The 24,655-nt window shown below is 41.8% G+C and overlaps 1 protein-coding gene across 3 annotated transcripts in view; it reads left to right on the top strand.

Moving 5' to 3' along the window:
- The window catches only part of ZNF536 (zinc finger protein 536), a 967,145-nt gene that overhangs the window by 745,182 nt on the left and 197,308 nt on the right, over window positions 1-24,655 (top strand). Inside the window, exon 8 of one of the 3 annotated variants that reach the window (XM_029608437.1) lies at window positions 14,747-15,711. The exons of the other annotated variants lie outside the window; for them this stretch is intronic. Within the exon in view, the coding sequence (XP_029464297.1) occupies window positions 14,747-14,763 (17 nt within the window). The 3' untranslated portion in view covers window positions 14,764-15,711. Of the gene's footprint in view, window positions 1-14,746; window positions 15,712-24,655 lie in introns of those variants that run through there. 3 annotated transcript variants of the gene reach the window in all.

Below are 24,655 nucleotides of genomic sequence, written 5' to 3'. Positions count from 1 at the left end.
GATGCTAAAATAAAGAGAAAAATTTTTTCAGGTTACAAAACGAATTTTCCACTGCACCTGACTCTCTCTCTCTCTGTGCTGCTATTCCTATTGTATTTTGCAGCTGTTTCTCTTCCGATACAAAAAAAAACCACACTCAGGAGACCGGAATAGCGTAGCACATTTGGAAAGACAAATAGGGAAAACTGTAAAGAATTAAATTTTAACTCATCGATTGATTCATGGTACATGTTGTTTGTCTGGCACATGAAATATTTATGCAGATGCCATCTCTTGGCATCGATTAACCTGAATCTAACTCCAACAGTCAAGGACAAATAGAGGTCATGAAGCTTATGAGTTAAAAGAGAGAGTAAGGGTGGTGAAATCATTGTTCTTATCACTATTTTTTTTTCTGATGCAGAGGCACATTTAAACACTATTTTGTGTCAGCACTCTTGTGGGGAGTGACCAGTAGGCATTCAACTTGAGCATGAAATACTACAGGAAATATCACGTAGCCCAAGTACACGGAGGGGAGTACCAGGGAGCACATCAAAGGATTCTGTTCAGTAAAGGACAATAACAGTATTTTTTGTGTCTAAAAGTGAGATTAGGGGCAAAAAAGCATTATCACTCTTTTCACCAAGGACATTGTGGTTACCTTGTGCTCTGAAACTCAATTTTGAGATACAAAGAAGGTAATTTTTAAAAGGCATTTCTGCAAGCAAAACAGTGCTTTGCCTACATAAATTACTTTTGTGAAATTTCTTGCTTCATATGTGGTTAAAAATACATGCTTAATCCCTACGGAGGTCATTCTCAAAGGAGTTGTATGTAAATGTAACATACATTTTCAATACCCATTTACTTACGTTAAGTGCACAATGTGGGTAAAACATATTGACAGTTCAATGGTGTTTTGTAGCAATTTTCACAAGTCCACTTACACAAGTAAAGTGCATTTACACATGTAAAACCTAGTTTTGAAAATTACCCCCCAAATGCGCATATTTTTACTCGCACATAAAAGAGGTATATTCTGTTACCGCGCCAGTCAACAATTTTGGAGCTGCTCTGTGTTTCCACTCCATCGAGGACAACCTTCGTTGCCGCTGTCACCGAGGGAGCGGAGCGTCGGCCTGAAGCCATTCCCGACATCTCTCTCAGCGCAGATGATAGATCTCCGCCTTCCCTGGCGCAGCTGCAGGAAACTCTGCTGTCCGGTGACGTTACTCTGGGCTGGGACAGCCCAGAGTTTGATCTGGGGGTGTCAGTGGCGGCAGCCTGTAGCCAAGGCGAGCAGGGTTGTGGCACAGGTATACTGCAGACACTTCAAGGCTCAGGAACACCTCCGCCCTCTTTTGGATCTCCAGCTACAATCACTGAGTCTGCTGCAGGTGATAATTAAATTACATCAAGGTGAGCCCGCTGCAATTCCTGGTCTGAGCTCTTCCTTTCAAACCTCCTCTCCTATTAGCTTGGAGAATATCTGGACAGTCCTTGCTTCTGTGCAGCAGTCTCTTACATCATTAAATGCCACTGTGAACTCTTTTGTATCTAAAATACAGATTCAGGAGACTCTCACTGCTGTTCATACGGAGAAAATATCTGTTTTGGAAAGAGACTTGGTTAATTATAATACAGGGTGGCCCGTGGAAAAGTAGCCTGGCTGCATGGCACTAGTATTGGAGGCGGACTATTTTTCCCATGGGCCACCCTGTACTATAATTCAAGGTAATTCTTCAATGCATCGTAGGTTGGAGTCGCTAGAGAATTTTGCTCAATCAGCAAATCTTAGGATATTAATTTTCTCAGTTGTCTCGATGATATCTCCTTCCGAACTCTTAAAGACCTATATGAAAGATGTCCTTGGGCTCTCTAAAGCTGCTTTTCCATTGATCCATGTCTTATTATCTTTTTTCCAATTGAGGTCTACTGGTTCAGGAAATGCTCAAGACGTTTGGAGTTCTCGAGACGAATCCTTGGGAATTTCTAGCATTCTTGAGACTTCATTAGAAGAGGTATCTCATAGATTTACTTTGATTGTGACTTTTTCTTCTTATATGGATCGGGACTTAATTTTTCATTTATATTTTCAAGCTATGAATATTTCCTTCATGGGTGGCAGACTTCAAATTTCTCCTATTTTTCTCGGGCCACCCAGACTCGTAGGAAGGTCTTTCTGGATATGCGACAAGAGGTTGTTGATTTAGGGGCTCGATTGTTTTTGCGTTTTCCATGCAAATGTATTGTTAACTTTTCCTCAGAGAAGTTTGTTTTCCTGGATCCTATTCAGCTTAGCTCCTTTATTAATTCCCAAGCTCCGAATCAAGCTCATTAGGTGATTTTCTTCTCCGCTGGAGGGTATCTTGGTATGGGCGAGCTCTCTTTCTATCTTTATCAGTAGATATACTAGCACTCACTGGAAGATTGTTTTTCCTATTTTGTGATTTAAGTTTTTTCATTTATATTATTCTCTTTCTGGGCCCTCCTCCTCTTTATGGTGGTCTGTTAGCTAGGATGTGATTTTCCTATTTCCCTTGTGACTATTACCATGTAAATGGCTATTTCTGTTTGCAAGTGAATGCTTGTATATCATATTTAAAATTATAAATAAAAAGTTTAAAAAAAGAGGCATTCTGCACATAGTTTTCCATTGTAAATGCATGCATGTACATTTTCCCAAGAAAACTACCTGCATACATAAGCAGGTGCAAATGCCTGCAATTATTATTCCCAGGACAATTTTCAAATCAAAAGTACACACATACTTCCACTTTGAAAATCAGTGAAAAACAAATAGAACATGCAAACTTTACACCCATAATATAATTATTCCCAGAGGGTAATTTCCAAAGGCAATTTCTCAGGTAAAGCAATGCTCTATCAGCGGAAATGGCTTGTTAAAATTTCCCACCTGATGTCCTATATGCACAAATGTTTGTCTGCATTGAGCGGAGTGGAGTTGGGGAAAAGTTTGCATTTTCATGCAGACTTTTAGATTTTCAAAATTATGCACATAAATTTGTCCCCACATTTTCTGCCCAAACATTAACAGATGCACTTGCCTGTGGGTGGAATAATGTTCACATCAAACATAGGTGCTGAGAGAATAACTCAGACAACTCCATGCAGCCGCATATCTGCACTTAGATGGTTATGTGGAGATCCATGAGTGTTTTATAACCTGCAGATATCCATTACGTGTGTATTATAAAATACGTGTATGTCTACTTATGCATGAACATATGTACTTTTCCTACCAATCTGTAAAGTATGCGTGCATATATTTTACGCACAAAACAATGTAGGACTTGCTTGCATAAAAGTCAAATAGGCACAGAAGTTGGTTTATTTTAAAACATATCAGTAGATTTTAAAACCCTGGTGTGCATAAATCCCAGGGTTTATGTGTGTGGCTGGGCCTTACTCATGCTGGCCAATTTTCAAACGGGCCCGGCCACGAGTGTAAAGCCCGGTACGCAAATAGGTGCCGGGCCTGAATAGGGGGCGGTCCAGGAGGGCGGAGAGGGGCATTCTGGGGAGTGGGGAGGGATGGGGGCTGGAGGCGCCATACAGCGGTCATTTGATGCCCTGCCGGGGGAGCGCACGCTGGCAGTCGGCCGGAGCGCGCAAGTTGCTTCTGCTCTGGGGGAGCAGCAACTTAAAAAAAAAAAAAAGGTACAGGAGATTAGGTTTAGGGGGTGGAGAGGGAAGGGGAAGGGAGGCTAGGGTAGGAGGGTAGGAAAGTTCCCTCCCAGTCCGCTTCTTAATTGGAGTGGACTGGGAGGGAACTGGGGAAGACCCCGATGCATCGCCGTGCGAAAGTTGGTAAAGTTGATCCCCCCCTTGACGCACCGCCCCCGATTTTATTACACGCACTCACCGGCGCGCACATGATATAAAATCGCACGTCCTTGTGTGTGCGCCACGTATTGCGCACACATGGACGCATGCGCGTATTTTTAAAAAATCTATCCCTTTGTGAGTAATTGAAATGACCAGTTTTCCCAATTCCTCTTATCAGTTGGCCCAGTCTTTCTCCAGGTCATTAAGTTTCTTCTGGTTCTTCAGCCTGAACTACTTCTAGACTTCTAGACTTCCCACCAAGCAGATGTACACAAGGTTGATAACACTTATGTAAAATAATTATAAGATGTAGAATTACGCTAGTAAGTTGCCAAATGTACGCACGTCTCTTATAAAACTTATACACGTAACTGGTGGCCCTACCTCAGAATGCTCCTAGGCTGCCCTTTTTAATCACACAAAGCCTAAAGCACATACGTACTTTTGATGTTTATAAAATGTTGATTATGCGCGTCTACACTAATTTTTATGCATCAAATTCTTTGAAAATTCACCCCACAAGCTTGCTTTGAAATTTGGTGTAACTTCTGCCTGTATTTGATGACTTTCTTATGTGAGCTGTCATAAAATTATGCCCCAAACAAGCTTTTAGTGGTGATTGTAGAAAAATATAAATGGCTATCTAAATGAGCAAAGTTCATGAAATTAAGAGTTCACCTGAACAGTACTATAACTGGATGTAATATATTATCACAAACTTTGGCCAAAAAAATTATTTGAAGGACCTAGATGGTCTCTTTTCAATGGGAAAAGTAAGGCTCAAGTAATCTGTTACCGGATTATAGATCTTCACTTTTTCAAGAATTATTATTTTTAACTTACATTTATTTTCTCTGAATTGCATATATTTTGCTCTTTTTTTCGTATCGTTATGTTGTATTCATTTGGGTTAAAGCACTCAACGTTAACAATCGAAGAAATTGCATGAAAATCACATTTTCTTTTTTTTTTTGTTTGTTTTTAACAGAGTGAAAATATTTCATGTGAATCAATTTGATAATTTTTGAACCATGCTCTTTATTTAACATTTACATTTTCACACAGGCCTTAAATAAGACGTGAAAATCATTGAAGGGATGGTAAAATCGTTTTAGATGCAACAAGAGGTTAATTTTCAATCTGTGGGTAAAACTGGGCTTTATCATGGGAAATGGCCTTTTACAAAATTACCCACCCGGTATATGTGTAAACCTTTGCACATTTGCATACTCCAGCAGGTGAATTTTAAAAGCCTTGTGCGTGCCGAAAGTGGGAAATATGCACACAAGTTGAGCTGGCGCGTGCCAAGTGGATTTTAAAAGGCAAGTATGAGCAAATCTCCCGCTACATGAAGAAATAAAAAAAATCTCAAGAAAGGGGCAGGGCATGAGCGCTCTTGGATTTCACAATAAAACCAGCTCATAAGTATTTGAGCACACAAGCGTGTTCCCGGGGTCCCCTTCTGCGTTAATTTACTTCTGCTACGGATGGCATAAAATTAAAAAATGTAAGCATGTCAGCAGGGTTTTAAAGGTCGGGACTAACAGGAGGTTATTAAACGGGGGGGGGGGGGGGGGTAGGAGTCCTATCCCTTACCTAGCTGAACAGAGAACGAACTGGTAAAACTGGCAATGGCCCCTTTAAAATCCCCCATGTACACGGTGGAACTGGAATTTGCATGCATATGCCTGCACCCACTTAAAATTGTGCCCATGTGTGCGCACACTCAGCTTATTTTATAACATGCACGCATATACGTGCGTATGTTATAAAATAGCCGCATACATGGGCGTGCCTGCGCACGTGTTTAAAAGTTACTGTCCCTGGTTTACCTGGACTGAGAGAACGCATTCCAGGGGGAGGAATTGGTTTGCATCCACCTGCATACGTTTCATTTTCAAAAGTATGCACATAACTTTTCCTGAACAAAATGATGGTAACTTTCAAACTGGAATGTGGATGCACATACTTGTGCATATGTCGGTGCATGCGCAGTAGGGATGTGCATTTGTTTCAAACGAATTTCAAAAACACGAGGAATAAGGGAAATTTGTTTCATTCGAGGGAACCCCAAATAAAAGGAACTTTATTTATTGAATTCATTTGAAAGCAATACATTAGGCCTGATCATAGGCCCAAGGCTGGGCCTCACCTAAGGCATAGGCCGAGGCCCAAAGTAGGAGCCTCAGCCTAGGCCCGAGAGTAACACTGGGGTCTTGGCCTAGGCCAAACCCGATGCTGGGGCCTCAGCCGAGACCGAATAAAGGTCTGACCTGATTCATTGGGTGTCCGATGGCAAGGCCTGTCCCCACAACCAGAGGCCGGGTCCTGACGCTGTGGCCTCGGCCTAGGCCAGGGAATTGGCCCAGACCCATGCCAGATGCCACGACCTGACCAGGAGGCCGGGTCTGATGCCTGGGCCTCAGCCTAGGCCAGAGCCCAGACACAGGCCCGTCACGTGACCCAGACAGAGGCTGGCTCCTGACACTGGAGTCTCAGCCTGTACCCAGGCCTGATGCCGGGGCCTGTCCTGGAGACTGGGTCCCAAATCCAGGGCTTTGGCCTAGACCCAGGCTCAGGCCCAAGCCTGGAGACAATGCCTCACAGCCGATCCCTCATCATCCTCCTCTTCTCTTATGATGCTGTCTACTGGCGTTAATTAACTCCAGCACAACTACAGCGTACGGTGTCATAACTGATGAAAAAAATGATGAGGGAACAGCTGCAAAGGCTGGGCTTAGGCCAAGGCCCCGGGCCTCCAGGCCAGGACCCAGCAATGGGCCTGGGTCCGGACTGAGACCTTAGCGTCGGGACCTGGCCTCTAGGCTGGGTTGCGACATTGGGCCTGAGTTCCAGCTCCAGATAAGAAAATGGCAAAGATGTCAGGACCCAACCTCTAGTTCAGGTTGTGGCATCGGGCCTGGGTCCAGGTCATGGCCCCGGCATCGGGACCTAGCCTCCAGGCAGTGTCTCAGTGGTGGGCCTGGGTCTGGAATCCGGCCTAGGCCAAGGGCCAGATGTCAGGACCCAGCCTGGGTCTGGGCTAAGGCCCCAGCATTGGGACCCAGTCTAAGCTGAGATTCAGGCTTCAATCCTGGGTCCGGCTGAAGCATTGACCCTGTGTAGGCCGAGGTCACCGTGATATACTGCTCCCTCAGCCTATGCAAGGCCAATGCTTGGCCTGGGCCTCGCCGGTAGATCACCAGACCAAGTGGGGCGGTGGGGAGGGATCCTGCCCCCAGCATTTTTCTGGGCGGGCAGGCAGTCCCGGGAGGCCTTGTTTTTGTTTTTTGGCCGGTTTTTTTTGGGTGGGGGGCATTATTGGTTTATTGATTTGTTTCACTAATCTATGAACCAAAATTTGTGGAGGAAAAAAGCCTCCTGAAAATGAAAACAAATATTTTTCCCCTTCTCATCCCTAATGCCCAGGGTCATAGCCATTTTATAACTTGTGTGCACATTATAAAATAGCCTGGCAGCATGCACCTGTACACGCAATTTTAAATGTGGTCATGCCTAGCTGCATAAGTCAGGGTATTTTATAACTGCTGGGTGTCCACACCATTGCCAATTTAAGCAGTTCATCTATCAGGTCGCCCAATTAACAGCTAGATCTTCCAAACCCCACTGATTTGATAGCTTTAGCCTAAACTCTGTCCAGTTACCCCAGACCCTTTAAAGCCCTCAGAAATGGCTCGATTATTTTATTTTGTTACTTAGACATTTTTCATTGCAGATTTGGGGCACGTATGTATTTATGTGCATATCTCTTGGCCAAGCTGTGAATTGCCCATGTCCACTCCAGATCACACCCATGCCCTGTCTATTTTTGGAAAATTTTCAGATGTGCACTCAACAGGTTTTACTCGCATATCTGGGTGTTTTTTAAAACAGGGACTGCATGCGTCAACCCAACATTTTTGTGCAAACCCCAATTGAGGCGTGCGGTGGGCTTTTAAAATTCATCTTTCCATCTCAAAAAGCTGGATAGGTAGTGTTGCAGAGGTGGACCCTTGGCCAAAGTGGAGTTGACGCTACCCGTGGGAAGCCTCCACGGGTCCCCACCATCGGGAGGTGGAGCAGACCGGGAAGCGGAGGCCGACTGGAGCTTCACCAATACCATCCCTCATTCCCCCCAGGTTGAGCCACTGGGTACCAGGGTTGACTGGTCTTAGGCAGACCTTCGCATGGTTGATCCCGAGGAAGGTGTTCAAAACAGGGAGCCAGGAAGCAGCAGACACAGGGTCCAAAGGAGCTGAGTTCAAGACTGGGCCTGGATCGAGAAGCCTGGATAGGCTGAGGCAGGCTAGAGAACAGGAACAAGTCCAGACTTGTAGCTAGGCAGGAGCCTATAAGAAGCCTAGTCCACGTAATCAGCTGGAGGCAGGTTCAGACTGAAATCAAGGAGACGAGGTCGAGTACAGGCTGAAGTCAGGGCAGGTTGCTAGAGACAAGGTCAAGGTACGAGCACAGGTCAGAGCCAGGAATCCGTCCAAAAGCGTAGTCAGGAGATGCAAAGCTCGAAGCCAGGAATCCGTCCAAGGTAATTAGGAACAGGTGGCAGGTACTGGAACTCAGGAACTAGAAATGCAGGACTGGAACGAACGAGCTCCAAACACGTGTGTATTTTTCCAACCTATTTTAAAATTATACGCGCAGATAATTTACATGTGAAAAATAAGTAGGTTCTTATTTATGCATTCAAGTCAGAACCTTTTCTAATATGCACACATCAAAGAAATTAACCTGTTTTTAGATTCTTTCACCAATTGACCCAGTCCGTCTACAGGTCATCAAGACCTTCCTGATTCTTCAGCCTGAACTCCCCCAGTTCACCCAGACCTCCAACTCAGCCAATAATGCAATATTAATATTTCTTACACAAGATAATGAGCAGATGTAAAGTTACGCGAGTAAGCTGCAAAATCTACACACGTAAATCTCTTTTAAAATAACATTTTGCACGCATATATGTTGTCTCTGCCCTAGAACGCCCCTTGACCACATATTATATATGCATATTTGCATGCGAAAACTTATTTATGCGCGCATGTTTATAAAATAGCATATGTGCACATACGTGCTTTTTTACACGCATATATGCTGATTTTTCTGCATGCATGCAGCCTTTTGAAAATGTATTATTTTGTGCCTTTTATTTGGCACCTTAATTCTCATGCATACCACAAAAAAGCTGCAGATTTAAGACACAATTAGTTTCACCAAGAAGAAATGATGATGAACTAAACTTGGTGCTTTTCTTTAAATGAATAGACCTCCGAGAAACCTGGGATTTCTGTATCCTTACCATAGTAAGATAGCAGTACTGTGTGATAACTGTTGCCTTGCTTCCTCCATGGGGTTAGCAAAAGAGAGAGGCTGCGTTGTGTCTGAAAATCTGAAAACAGAATGTTGTTGGGCTCAGCTATCAGTTTCTTTACGCTGTTGTGTCTCGGGATGTCTCTTCCAACTTTGTTTTGTGGTTCTCTTGCTGGAACTTCAGCAGACAAATCATAATTAAATATAACTAGTAATATTTTTCTATTCATTTGAGGAGAATAAAAAATAGTTTCTAGGCAGTTGCAGCAGTGTTGTTACTGTTAACTAAACAAAGAGGATGTCTTTTGCTGAAGGGAGGGGTAGGAGGGAGGATGGTGATGCTCCCGACATCAAGCTTGTTCATGTCTCAGGCGGTAGTGGGGAGAGAGTGAATTCCCACTGCTAACTGGCCCACTCACTTCTGCAGTAGCATGCACGGTAGGTTTTTTTTTTTGTTTGCTAATGTAGTTTAACATGCTTATTCTCAGCATAGCACATCAGGTAGAGGTTTTTGCTTATCCATTCAGTTTTTTGCAAGTTCATGTGAGTATTATTGCATAGGCCCCTAATTATATTAGGCGTCAAAGATTTGCTTCCTCTCTGAACTAGTAGCTTTAGTAGGTAGTGTAAAACTCTAGTGCTGCCATCTTACTGCATCACATCTAGATCTAGAACCAGGGCAGTAGCCACTACTGATTTTTTTTTTTTTTGGGAGGAGGGTCCTTAGTTAACATGAGAGCCCCCTAATCTACCCAACCCCTATCCCTTACCCCATGCGGTGTGCGTCTTGGGCTATAAAACCCTTTCAGTTTCTGGCAGCACTGGGCTTCTCCTGTCTCTTCACTCACCCCCTGCCCTGTTTCTTTGCGGTGAAGGCAGCCACTTCATAAAAGGGTTCGTACTTCAGGATGCTGAAGAGCCGTTATGTAAATAGTCTTCCAATCTGCCATGGCATTCCTGAACTTTGAAGGCGCTGAGAGAAAGCGGGATACATTACTACCTGATAAAAGTAAACAAAGACTTTGATGGCCTCAAACTTTTACATGTCTAATCCAAGAGCAGCAATGTTTCCCATTCACGTTAAACCTCTTATAGGTGCAGGGGGATTATGGACTGACAGTGATTCCAGTGCCTTTTTAGGCCCTCTAACTGCTGCACCCTTAAGGGGCTGACTCAGACAGGGTATGACTTTGCCCATCCATGGTTACACCCTCTGTGCAGAACTAAATCATGTAAAGCAAGACTCTCTCTCATCCAGTGACTGGACCTGCATCTCTATTTTTGTCAAAGGTACTGGAGTCCTATGAGTAATATTTTTGTGGTGCTACCCCTTCATACGTGTACAATAGCAGTCAAACAAAATCACGTTAGCGCTGCACACTGACACAAAGGGTAGTCCATGTGATGTTGGTCATGAAGCATTATTTCTTACAACCAAGGAAAAAATTAATTTTGTGGGCTTTTCCAAGGCTCGATCACAACGTTTTACCAAGTGCTAAAGGATTCTTCCCTTTAGTTCACCAATTTTCTTTTCATTCCGTATGGGCAAATATTCAGGGCAAAGAGTTTTGGATGTTTTAGCAGAATTTGTTTCATTAGTGTCGGGGTATATTTTGTCCCTGTTTACAAGCAATCACAATTTGGAAACTGTTGCTAAACTGGAAAAAAAAAAAGTGCCCTCATGGAATTTTCCAAGTATTACAAAGGGCATTTGTCTTTGGAGAAGTGATTCATTCCAGTTCAACAATGAATGCACATATTTCGTAAATCACATTTCAGTGTCAATGCTATATGGGTGTGTTGAAATTGCAATAATTTTGCATAGATCTTAGAAGCTCTTTTACAACTGAACTATTTTACTTCAAAAGTAGACAAAAGATAGGGAGACATTTTTTAGCTTCTTATGAATACATTTTTTTGGAGACAGTACAAATACAAGAGAAAACAAATCCTTGGTCATGCTTCAGAAGGGCTTGATTTTCAAAGTCCTTCTAAATAGGCAGATAAGACTTATGCAGCTAACAAGGGATGTTCAGCAGCAAGGCTGATATTCATGCTGCTGAATATCCCCCAAAGAAATCACTAATTAGCCACTTAAGTCTTATCTGGCTTACTTCAGACCTGCTATTGAGCAGGTCTAACTTAACCACTTAACTTCATCAGATAAGTCCAAATATCGGCACTTATCTGGCTAGAGGTTCATTTATCAAAGTGCTATATGGTGTTTTCGCATGCTAAAAACGCTTTTAAAACCTTATAAAAATATTCCACTATATGAATGGGCTCATACTACATTTGTATGAGAGTGGAATGAGTGACCATCATACAGCACCCTTTGCAACTCGTGGCTTTTATCAGAGCCTTTTCAAGCGCTGGGGCTTTTTAATCATAGGTCACTTCTTCATGTGTGCTCGTGTGAGAGCTATTGTGGTTGATGTATTCCCCTAAAAAGGAGCTATACATGGTGCACTAATCTTTGAATGAATTATCCACAATGCAGCGATACTTGATCCTTCTACTTGATCCTTCCGACACTGCAATGTTTCGGAGTTGCTTTACTCCTTCTTCAGGGAACTTAAAGCTGAAGACTGCGGTGGATTAATCTGAGCAACAAAGAAAATGTAAAGCCTTTTAAAACAGCATCTAGCTTAAGATATAATCATGGCTGCATTTGGTAAAGGAACACATATTTGAAAAAGTGCAGTCAGTTTACAGTCGGGTTAGGATTATTGGTTGTGCTGCAAACATAAACCAAGAAAGCGTCATGACGTCTGTAAAAATATTGAATCATTTCAAACGTTCGTCTCTGTAAGTGGATGGAGTACTTACTTCGTGGTGCCACAAGCTACCTGTCAGCATTCCTCCCCGATATTGAAGAATGGCTCTGGTTAAAACGCCATTTTTAAAGGGAACCCCGCCGACCGAGCAGGTTGACAGCCGGATATGTCGGGGGTAAATCATACCAAATATGGTTAATGACGTGTTGTATGGTGGCCAACTTGAAAGAACTGCTACGAAAGGGGTATGCCGTAACAGCTGGATGTGACAGGGGGAAACCATACCTAATATGGTTAATGACGTATTATATGATGGCCATCTTGAAAACCGATGTATACGAGTTATGCCATGTCATTTAAATAAGGGAATACCACTCCACTTTTTCGTTAAGTCCATTGGGTTCTATTAATTTTAGTCGGAAGATCCATTGGTTCTCGTTCAAGTTAAGTGTCGATGATCTATCTCCTCCACGCCAGAAAGAGGGGACAAGCTCCAAAATGATCCACCTGAAATCTTCAAATGTGTGTGCATGTTCGATGCAATGTTGAACTGTGGGAGCTTTAATGTCTTTATTATTAATGTGGCTGTGATGCTCTGTGAGGCGAGTTCGAATTTTACGTTTCGTTCGTCCTATGTAAATCTTCTGGCATGGACATTGTAGGGCGTATATGACATAGTCCGTATTGCAATTGACATCATGTTTACTGCTGACTTTGATGCCTGTATTAAAGTCTTGCCATTCTGTGCCAGTGTGGGTTGTAGCACAAAAAGAGCAATTGCCGCATATTGATTGACCAGCGGTTGTGGTAATAGGCTTGATGAAGGAAGCCACTCTGACTACATGTTGTTTGATGTTTGTTCCTCTTGAATATGCGAACATGGGTGGCTCCCTAAAAAGAGGGTGAGGACTTAAAACATGCCAGTATTTTAAAATAATTTTTTTTAATTTGTGGGGTTAATTTTGTATATTCAAGGATGCATATTAAATATGGTGGTCTGGTTTCTGTCTGTTTTGTAGTAGTTGTTCTCTATCAGAGTATTTTGCCCTTTTGTATGCTTTTTGAATGACATGTTTGGGATAACCCCTCTCTCGGAATCTATCTTTCAACATGGATACTTGATCATGAATTCTGTATCATCTGCAGCAGATCCTACAACTGCGAAAAAATTGCCCAACTGGTAATCCCTCCTTGATGGCTTTCGAAGTGAAGAAAATTGTTTCTATCCGTGCTTTTCCTAAATAACATAGTACTGATCTCATGAATGTTTTTTCTGATTGAAATGTCGAGAAAAGACAAGTGTTCGCGATGATAGGATATGCTAAATTTCAAGTGTGAATTGGCTTGATTCAACCATTTGTGAAAGAGTAGCAATTGTTCCTCCGTGTACGTCCATATAAAATATATATCGTCTATGTAGCAAGACCATAATTTTACATGTTGGAAAAATTGTGATTTATAAACATGGTCTTCCTCAAATTGTGTGACAAAGCACGGATAGAAACAATTTTTTTCGCTTCGAAAGCCATTATCCCCATCGCTTCAAGGAGGGATAAATAAATCTAATAAATAGGCTACTCCTCTACCCTACTGCTTCTCTATTCTTGTATGACTGTGTTGATCGTTATCAGTAGGTGTTGCACCCTTGTATTTTATACACTAGAATATATCTGTTCCAAAATATGACACAGATCTCTATGTAAATCATATCGCACACTAAGGGGGTCATTTTCTAAAGCGATCGCACATGAAAAGTCCCTTTTCGCGTGCAATACCTAGACCGGGGTGGAGTCGGGGGTGGAGTCCGCACCAGAAGGGGAGGAGTTGGGGCAGTGTCGGGGCGGACTCCGCAACGACTTTGCTGATGGCGAAAGGTAAGACTCCTTATCGCCGCCAGTGTTTTGGCACCCAATAGCACCACCGGCTTTGGCACCCAATAGCACCACCTTTCACGGTGGCGCTATTGGGTGCCAAAGCCGGCAGCGATAGCATCATGGTGGTGCGATTGCTGCCGGCTTTTGCAGGGCCGCCCCTCGCTTTGCCCCCGCCCCCCCCCCCCCCCCCCCCCCGTTGCCACCGGATTCTCTAAGCTCTGCAACCTTAGAAAATCCAGGCATAAAACATAAAGAAGGTGTTCATTTTTTGCATAGTGCATAAAATAAGATAGAGCATAAACAATCAATGTGGGCTCTCTTCCTGGAAGTTTTTGGGAATTGACAGCAGTCAGCTGCTGTAGCAGCAAAATCATTAGTTTAGTTTGTGACCAAACACAGTTTCAGAAATATGTTACTATGCTGAAAAACAAGCTATTATGTTGTGAGAGATTTCATGAGTTGGCTATTCGAGCCCTGTGTTTAAATGTGTTTAGTGTCAGAATGTGTACCTCTTTACTCTGCCCCTTCCTCTGTGACTATTATGATATCAGGGTGCATAGATATACAAAGAAAATATTGTAATTTTAAAGCATAGTTTTGCTTCCACAATGTCTGTCAGAGCAGATAGCTCCATGCATGTAAAGTATCAATCGTTATATTGATCATAGTTTATTAAGTTTATGTTTGTCTATTTAATTTAAAAGTGCAGTACCTACTTTGCAAGCAGAAAGTAGTAGATAGCCTTTAATCAATCTTTCAGCTGAAGAGAGTGTCCTAGTGATGAATGGTTTGGTTATTGTGAAAAATGGGATATCGTCAGCCAATTCAATGATACCTTTCATGTGCTATGTAGCATGTCAAAAACACAGGGCCAATAGTAATGTTTACCCTGAATCAATTAAAATTTAAACTGTTTAAGTCATTATTTTTAAAATTCTTTAATAGCTCCCCAGAACATCTGAGAGCAGTCAAGTTAGCAAGAGAGTCACAAATTTCCTCGCAATCACTGGATATGATTATTCCATAACGGAGGGCAGCGGAGAAAAGAAACAGAAAGGAATCCGGTTCTCCAGGATACTCCGCCCTGTTGAACAACCTGTAATTCTTGTGGACAGACCTGCCATTCAAGGATCAGATGCCTACGTCAAAGACATCAATAGCCATCAAGATCATCTTTGAATCGAAGTATCATCTGATATTGGCTATCATGTCACAAATGAACTATCAACCAGTCAGATTCCATGAGTTGGTGACACTGCCCCAAGCCTGACTTCTCCAAGGAATGCAGAGGAATTTCAAGGAAGGAGCAGCTTAAAAAAGTTCAAATTAGCAGTAACATTTGTGATAATTGAGAGTTTGTAGCGTGCACTCAGTAAATATATATGTCATTCATTTTTATACATTTTCCAAACAGGAACAAAGACAGTATATGCATATGTATCTATATCTCTATCTTAGATTATAGTTATAATGTGAAAAATAGCCAATCTCACACAATTGCTTGTACATCAGGTAAGTCAAATAAGTGCACACAAATTATACAACTAAATCAAAGAGGTATCAGAAGTGTGAACCGGACATGGCACTAATAGCGGATTCACCAATCCTGAATATTTCCATAATATAACCTCTATTAGTTTTTCAGCTTCAGTTTTTGTTTTTTTAATGCAGTCAGCAGTACAAAATAATGCAAATGTGAAACCACCAGCCCAATAGACATGAACCCCACGTCAGGAAAAGTCAACTATGCAACCCTGACATTGATGATATTTCGGCAGTCACCTTCTTCAAGGGGAGAAAGCAAGGGTGAAATTGTAAGAATAATTTACCTGATACGACTATTGAATGCACCCGCTCTAGGTCACCAAACAGGAGTATATCCAAACCTGAAATGGATGCATGCTTCTTAGGTCAACTCACTTCCAAGGCTGGGAAGCCATTTTGCATTTTCCAGTTTATCTTGTATTTGAGGAAATAAAGCATGATGTGCTTATTTCTGTAATTCTTTTAGGAATTAGATTAAAACAGGATGTAGATGTAGGGGATGGAGCCAGAATAATCTTGTAAGGTGAGATGTTAATAGTGTCCGTAACCTAATTAGACAGTACTGTATTTTTCCCTTTATGGGCTTCATGTAATTCCCAGGTACAATTTATTTCAGTGAGACATACAATGCAACACAGGTATATCCTGAGATAAGTGTGTGTCCATTTAAAGCTTTATCTTTCCTTTTCAATAATATGTAACATATACACCAACATATCACATGAGAGATCAGTAGAAAAATAATGTGTCATCTGCATAGATCTTTATAGTTTAAAAAATGCAAGACATTTTGCTGGCTAGCATAACTGTTTAGGTACATCAGTCAACATATAGGTTGTGGAGGAGAGAATAGTGTCACACTGTAAAAAGGTAGTGAAACAACACTGCAGGCATCTTTGGAAACCTCTTGTGAACAGGACGTGTACATGAATACTGTATTCTTTTTTTTTTTATTTGCATTTCCATCAAGCATAGTTTGAAACAGAAAGACAGAAGAACAAAAAGTGATGAATAATAAAGGGTATAAAAGGAAAAGATGCAAACAATAAAAATAGTACTTCAGATAAGTGCACAATATGAGGTAGGGGAAAGAAAGAACCAAGAAAACCCTGAGAGCTATGTGTTGCACAGTGCAATAAGAAAAATAAGAGAGGTTAACCAATCTGCTATTAATATTACATGAACTGTAGATGAGCCATGCCCTCCAAGAATAACCTTGAAACTGTGACCATCAGGATGTTACCATCATAGGTCTTCTGGTCTTCCTAGAGTCTAAAAAGATGTAACTGAGTTTTATGAACAGGTAATTAATATCAGACATCAAAAGATGTTTTTTTTTACCATATAATGTGCTGTAAATTTGTACATTGTGGTGCATTTATTCTTTAGTGTGCTATAAATATGTACATTGGGTGCATTTATTTTCCAGTTGCATGGTTTTCTTTAGGTTAGTTGCAAACCTACAGCAACTTGGTTCTTTTCATCCCTCATTCTAATTTCCAAAGTAACTTCATGTAGAAGTACAAAACATTAAAAGACACAGGAAGCAAGCTGTAGCACTTTGAATGCATATCAGTATGCAAGTATTTTTTAGTCCATGCACTATTAAGCTGTGGAATTCATTATCGGAGGATATGGTCAAAGTTAATAAGTATTACTAGGTTTAAAAAAAATATTTCAACATAGTCCTGGAAGACAGGTCCATTAACAACTATTAGGCAAGTAGATGTGGGGACTGCCAGCTCTTACTTCAGAGAGTGAGCAACAGGGGAGGAATCTCCCTATGAGGGTTCGCCAGGTACTTTCAAATGACTTAGACTGGCCATTGTCAGAGGCAGGATGCTGGGCTTGATGGACCATTAAGCTGACCCAGCTTGGCATTCCTTATGTTCCTAATTACTCATTGGCTCACATCCCCATATGTTTCTGTGAGAAGCAAACATCTCTGTAAATTAATAGTGTAAGGATAGATACGGAATATAAAATATATATCATATAAACTGAATGTGTTACTGTAGTAATAGAGAGCTGTTTTAGTATGTATCAACATTTGGATAGTTGTAATTAGATGGCTTCTAAATTATATGCAGTGAATATATGTGTAATGAAAGATCTTTACCTTCATGTATATGATGAAATTATACAGTATATTTAAATTACTAAGAATGTTAATTTGTTAAAAAAAAAAAAAGATTGTCATCCTTGGTTGACGTGAAAGTTCTTACGTTCCATGCATGACCAAGCTTTTTCTTTCCTGCGACATAGACCTTACCCTGGAAGAATGGAGAAATGGGGAATAGAACCACGAGTCCTACTCTTATTCCATATGAGGTAATAGCAGATATCTCATAATAGCTTACAGTTGAAGAAGTATTGTGTCTCCTGGTTCTTTAAAATCTATCTCCTAAAACCGTTGTTAGATATCATTTGAAGTTCCAGTTTATCACTCTGTCTGGCAGACATGAACGATTTCGGAGCGGCCTCGGAGGGAACGTCCCAACCCTCTAACCTAACCTCCCTTACCCTTCCCCTAACCCTCCTGCCCCCAGCCCTATACTATCCCCCCCCCCGACCTTTATTTTACATGTTGCACACACCGGCAGCATGACGGCACGTGATCCTCCGACACAGCGGAAAATGGCCTCTGTGCAGGAGGCCTCTGGCCCCGCCCCACCCTCAGACCGCCCCGCCCCCTCCCCTCCCCTTTTTCGAAGCCCCGGGAAACACACGCATCTCGGGGCTATACATGCATCGCCGGGCCTTTCTAAAATAGGCCCAGCATGGGTAACCCCACCTACGCGCAAAAATCCAATGGATTTATGCCTGTAGGCTTTTTAAAATCTACCCCTTGCTGAGCAGGAGAAAAGGGGATCCAGGCATGAGACCTGTTACAGTCTCTGTCGGGGGAGGCAGAAGATCTAGGCATGGAGGCCCCTTCCTTGCTGCCCAGGGGGAGGGGCGATATGGAGGTTTCTTGAAGGTGGCAGAGGAATGTGATAAGGCAGTGGCTAAGGCCAGAAGGATGCTGGGCTGCACAGAGAGAAGAATAACCAGCAAGAAAAAGAAGGAGATAATGACCCTACACAGATCATTAGTGAAGCCTCAGATCAGTTCTGGAGACCTCATCTCAAAAAGGATAAGGACAGAATAGAAGCAGACCAGAGAAAGGCAATCAAAATGAGACTGAATTTTAAAAGCCTGGTGCACACATTGATTAGGGGATGCATGAAGAAGTCAGGCTCACACGTGCCGGCCATATTTTAAAAAGCACCCAGATACATGCATAAATCCCACTGTACACACATCTCGAAAGTTTTCAAAAAAGGGGCGTGAGTATGGTCTGGGCGGGTCATGGGCATTTCAGGGCTTGGCCAAGAGATGTGCACGTAAATACTTACATGCCTTGATGCACACTGAGGTCCCCTGCCGCATAACTTTATTTCTGCTATGGATAACATATAAGTTATAAAATAAAAGGATCGAACCATTTATGAGGGGTTTAAAGGTCTAGGTTAATTGTGCAAAGTGTAGGCTGTCAAACTGGGGAGTTGGAGTACCTAGCTGTTAACTTGGTGAACTGGTGGTCAAACTGGTAAACTGGGAATGGTGTGGGCATGTACCCTTTTTAAAATCCCCCAACTTATATGGTGGGATTTATGCACCCATTTAAAACTAGATGTACATTTGTGCATGGCCAGGTTATTTTATAACATGCGGGTATACATGTGCGCAAATTATAAAATGGCCGCATCCCTGGGCGTGGGTTGACACTCACACGCTAATGTGTACTTGAGCGCTGGTTTGAAAGTTACCATCTTAATATGTATACCCCGGAGGAGAGGAGAGACAGGAGATATGATAAAGACCTTCAGTCTCAACAGTCTCTCTTAGCAGTAGCACAATGGCTGTCTGTTCATAAGCTTAAACTGAACCCTGCCAAATCTGAATTAATCTAGTTGAGCCGGCTTGGTCACCCACCATATGTTTTACCTTGCCTTTGAGGAACTCCTCTCCATCCCAAAGAAACATTCCGGAGCCCAGGGATGCAACTGGATGCTAATCTGTCAATGACCTCTCACATTACTAAAGTAATTAGAGCTTGCTTAATGCATCTCCACACAATCCGGCAGCTTTGCAATTACTTCGATCTGCATAACCTGGTCTCTGTCATTCACGCTTTTCTCACTAGTCAGACTATTGTGTCTCCCTACTAAATGGGATCTCCAAAACAAATTTAAATGATTACAATTCATACAAAGTACAGTGGCTAGACTCTTGGTAGGCGCCGAACCCTCTGACCACATGCCAATTCTCTACAACCTTTACTGGCTTCCTATAGAAGCCATGATTAAATTCAGACTCCTCTGTTGCACCCACAGATGTGGGTGCGGACAGGTCCCAGAGTATCTCTCACCTCTTCTTACTCCCTGCATCCCAGCAAGAGAGCTCTGATCCTCACAGATACCCCTTTTCTGACATCTGCAAAACTAACTTGCACAAGAAAGAAGGCCATCAGTTGTTCTTCCCCCAAACTCGGGAGCATGGTTCCACTTCCCATCCAACTTGAATCATGCTACCTAACTTTCAGAGAGAAAGCAAATGCATGGTTATTTGATTTGACCTTCTCCTAGTTTGCTTGACAAATAACCTAATCCTGCCACCAACAAACTTGCCATGAGGTCAACTAAAGCTCCAAGATGCTGATACGTAATGGTATTTTTGGGCCACTCGTAGATGCTGCAAAAAGTTTGCGTTACTACTCATCACTCGGCAGAAGGTCAATAATGCTATTGTTTTTTGGTCTATCTCTGTTTTTGGTCTATCTTTGTTAAGTTCTAATAATTAGTCTAGCTCTGTTTAGTAATATTATTTAAGTTATTTTAGTTAATTTATATTAGTTCTTGCACTGTCTGTCATAGTTTGATCTATACTTTGTACAACATTAAATTAAAATAATTATGTACTGTTGGTTATGTGCAAATGACTACTCCATTACCGACAAGTTAAACTACTATAATTAATTGTAATCCACTTTGTCTGATCTGGGTAAAAGCAGAATATCACATATTTGGAAGTACATGAAATAATGATGCGCAAAAATCAAATCTTTCTCATAGAAAGGAAGCTGTAAAACTAGGATAAAGCGTTGTTCTTGAGTCTTCTCCCCTTGGGGTCATGATATGAAATTCTAAGGGGGAAGACTCAGGAACAATATCAAGAAATATTTCTTCATGGAGAGGGTGATAGCTGCATGGAATGCCCTCCCAGGAAAGGTGGTGAAGATAAGAATGGCAATGGAATTGAAAAGGGCATGGGACGAACATAGGAACCCTGCTGGATTGAGAATGTAAATGAAGAAATGGGGTAGCTTTTCTCCTACATCTATAGTTTACTTTTGGGTTTGGGGTGGTCTGCATGGAGTAGCAATTGCTGCTGGTCTTAACAGAAGGCTTGGGGATGACCTGCATAGAGCGGCAGTTGTTACTACACTAAAACTAAACTTAAAAAAAAAAAAAAAAAAAAAAAAGGAAAATAAATAATTAAATTGCTGGGCATACTAGATGAACCATTTTGGACATTATCTGCTGTCATTCACTATGTTGCTATGTTACTGACTCTCCAGGTGGGAGAAGGAATCCTCCCATGCTAACTGCACCCTTCACTTTAGACCAGTTAGTACAAGGGATTTTGATGAATAGCATTCATGAATGACATGGAGTTGTTTTTTTTTTTTTTGTGTTGTGCACTCCTCGACCGTGGCTATGTTAAGTTGGCAGAAAATTAGGGAAGTAATTTTTAAAAGCATTTATGCATGTAAATAGGCTTTCTGAAAAGTATCTTATTGGTTGTATATGTCAAAGGATATTCAGAAGCAATTTCTCTCGTACTTTTTGAGCATTCTTGAAAGAGGCAGGACAGGGAAACCATTTACATGGTATGCTTTCAATTTCTGAATGCAAGCTTGAAATTACATGTACACATGTATGACTGCTCCCAAGCAGCCGTAAATGAATGCGCGTATGCCATAACAGACCTATGCATGTAAGTCCGCTTTGAAAATTAGGGTTGAAGTCCATGGTACTTTCTACATGCAGACTTCTGCCCTATACAGGCTGTTATAAGATTATCCTTTCCATGCATATAGGGTTAAACTCATTGCATACCATGTTAAATGGTGTTTTACCATTCAAGCTCAATTTTTAGCAGCTCACGCATTAAAAATTACTCAGTACGGGTTTTATTAAACGGACCCCTTAATTTTTCCTTAGCAGTATTTCCATGCCCGTTCAAATTCAGGCATAAGCAACATAAGCAACTACCTTTTGATGATGCCAGTGACCTATGCAAAAGAAGAATGTGTGTCTTCTTGCCTTAGGACTCTGCACCAAAGAGGCACTGCCCTGGCATTCTGACCTACTCCCCTCTGATTCGTGGCACCCCCTCCTTTCTCCTCCTCCATCTCATCTATGGGCACCAAAATCTTAGATCTGGACCTTTTTACAGGTTGCAGACTGACTAACTTACTGGTGTACTCTACTGAATTTCTCAATTCAATATTGTCTTAAAGCAAACAGCTTGGAATGAAACAAACGTAGTGCACGGCCATATTAAAAACTTGAGAAACGGTTCACATTTCTCGCACTGTTTAGGTATTTGGCCATTTAGGTATCTCAGAAATTAAGCAGCATTAAAATAAGCTAAATGAGAGCACTCAAAAATGTCAAAAAACTGTCAGAGTTGTGTGAATTTTTTAGCTCCGTGTATATAACAAATACTACAACTATAGAAGGTCCAGAATGAAACAAGACAAAATTACATTGCAAACTGCATTGCTGTGGAGGAGAAGGCACTTAGCAGAAAATCAGATAACTTCAGATTTGATTCTTGTGCTCATAGTGTTTAGAGAAGAACCGCTTCAATCTCCATCTCAATTGTCTTGCCAAAATCAATCAGAACTCCGTAACGTGTAGTCAGGAGGCCCTTCTTGGCCTAAAGCCCACCAACGAGGCATGACCTTGTGTTATCAAAAATGGAAACTCCAAAATGTGTAGGTATAAACAGAAAGCTTTAATTTCTTTCTTTAGATGTGCAGACAGCTTCATTTTCACACTTCTTAATAGCTTTTTTTAAAAAAAAATAGTTTCTGTAGCAGGATGTTTTTCTAGACCATTTGAGATTTACTCCACTATATTTCCAGAGTTCTTAAGTATTTTTTTTTTAATTGTTTGGAACATTTTATATGACATTTCCTGATGCCTTGCTGTGATGTTGCCAGTTTAGAGCCTCCAGCTGCTGAAAGTGAGTCACAAGGCTATCAATGGCAACTGGATGGTATATGATAGGCAAGACACCATGTTTGGGAAGTTAAGGTTAGTTTCCTCTTCATTTTTTGTACTTTAACTACACTTTGAAAAATCATCACAAGATTACTCAGTCATCACAAGATTACTCAGTTTTGATATTTAGAGACTGCATAAGTTCCTATGGAGCCTGTTGAAGAAAACAGCAAGTGCCACATTCAGAAATGCCACAGGCTCCCATGGCTTGCTATTCAGGCTCAACCTATCATATGCTTGATCCAAAATGGTCGCAACAACTCTGCCATGGAATTTGGTTTTCTGCTTTGCCAATCCCCGCCCCCTTCCTTTCGATTCAGACCCTTAAGGGCCCTTTCTAAAAAAAAAACAGTGCTAGTGATCTTAGCCTGCTGCATCATGGAACCTATGTGCTTCCTGCCACAAGTAAGGAAAATATTCATGAAATGGTTTGCAAATTGGAGAGCCTTTACTACATATATATGTACTATATAAGCTTTCAATCATACATATGTAGACCCTATTCTAAGGTTGACTAGGAAGGTGTGGGACACACTCACTTCCAGGATAGTCTTGACAAAGTTTCACTCAACCCTAGCATGGGTTCTCTGAATGGGGGAAGGATACACCTCCAAGAGCCAGGGTGAAATGCAACAGTTTCTCTAGGGTGCAATCTCCATTTAGGTCTTTAGAATTAGTAGTGCCAAAACTGGATACTCAGATTGGGTGGTCCAAAATTAAGTTTACTATGACACTTGGTTGATAGTAATCCATTCGTACTAGAAAACTCTCTTAGTCCATCCATGATCAGTATAGAATCCAACTCCAACTTAATCTGTGTGTTTGTCTCTTGGTATTTAGTCCCAGGGTATAGAAAGTAAAGTGCTCAGGGTGGAATGGGCTTTCTTAGCTTTAGTGGCTCTCCTGTGGTCCACTGCTTATCTCCAATCTTCTCAATGTCTCAGAGAATAGACTCCTGTGAGGGGTTTTCAGTTTCTCTTCTCCTCCAGATAAAATCCTTGAACTTCCCTTTGATGGGACATTGGATCTTTCAGGCTGAAAATTCCCAAAACTTCCCAAAACAGGAAAAAACAAAACTCATCTCTTTTCTCCACTCTTGGGTAGGAAGAATGGGCAGAAAAAACTTCCTCGCAGAAAATATTTCACATAAACTCCAAAAAATCTCAAACCAAAGAGATGCCAAGATCCAACCACTGGATGTGAGTCAGAATAATGTGTTTTTCTCTCTTCCTAGCCTGACTCACAGCAGGAGTACATCCCAACCTGAGCAGGATTAGGAGAACCAACACGAGAGAATTAAAATCACTCAAAAATTCAAAATCATTGAGACACACTCCACCAGTCACAGGGTTTGGACCAGCAATGTGTTTTCTTCCTTTCTTCCTACCCCATTCAGCCAGTGGTGTGAATCCCAGCTAAATAAGAATAGGGGAGCAAGCAAAAATATCTCTTCTTAGCGTATAGACAGATGGACTAAGGACCAGTGGGTTATGCTGTCCTGCCAGCAGATGGAGACGGAGCAAGCTCACATCACAGTATATATACTGCAGGGACACCAGCCTGTCAGTATTCTCTGTCTCCAGCAGATGGTGGATGTGCATGTCCCTGTGGAGAATGCGACTGATTGGAAGGATAATTTAAAAATAGAAAACGAAAAGACCCGCTCTCCTGCAATGACACCAGATGGTCCCTCCCCCAGTTGAGAATTCCTGAGGTGATTTCTGTATTACCTCAGATGTGTGCCTTGGTGCTATAGCTGGGTTTCCTGGCGTGGACTTATCTGATTGTACAGCTTAAAGGCAGTAGGTGAAGGAGGCCGAGCGTGGCGGTGACGTCACATACCCTCTCCCCCCCCACAACCGGACGTCGACTCTGTACTCAGTTAGTAAGAGCTGAGCTCAGGTATGTATAAAAAAAACAAAACAAGAAGAATTTTGTACAGGTAGAGACAGTATAGAGGGGTGTGCATTAC

Source organism: Rhinatrema bivittatum, chromosome 7 (assembly GCF_901001135.1).
Source record: "Rhinatrema bivittatum chromosome 7, aRhiBiv1.1, whole genome shotgun sequence".
Lineage (NCBI taxonomy): Eukaryota > Metazoa > Chordata > Amphibia > Gymnophiona > Rhinatrematidae > Rhinatrema > Rhinatrema bivittatum.
This window is presented reverse-complemented; position numbering and strand designations above follow the sequence as displayed.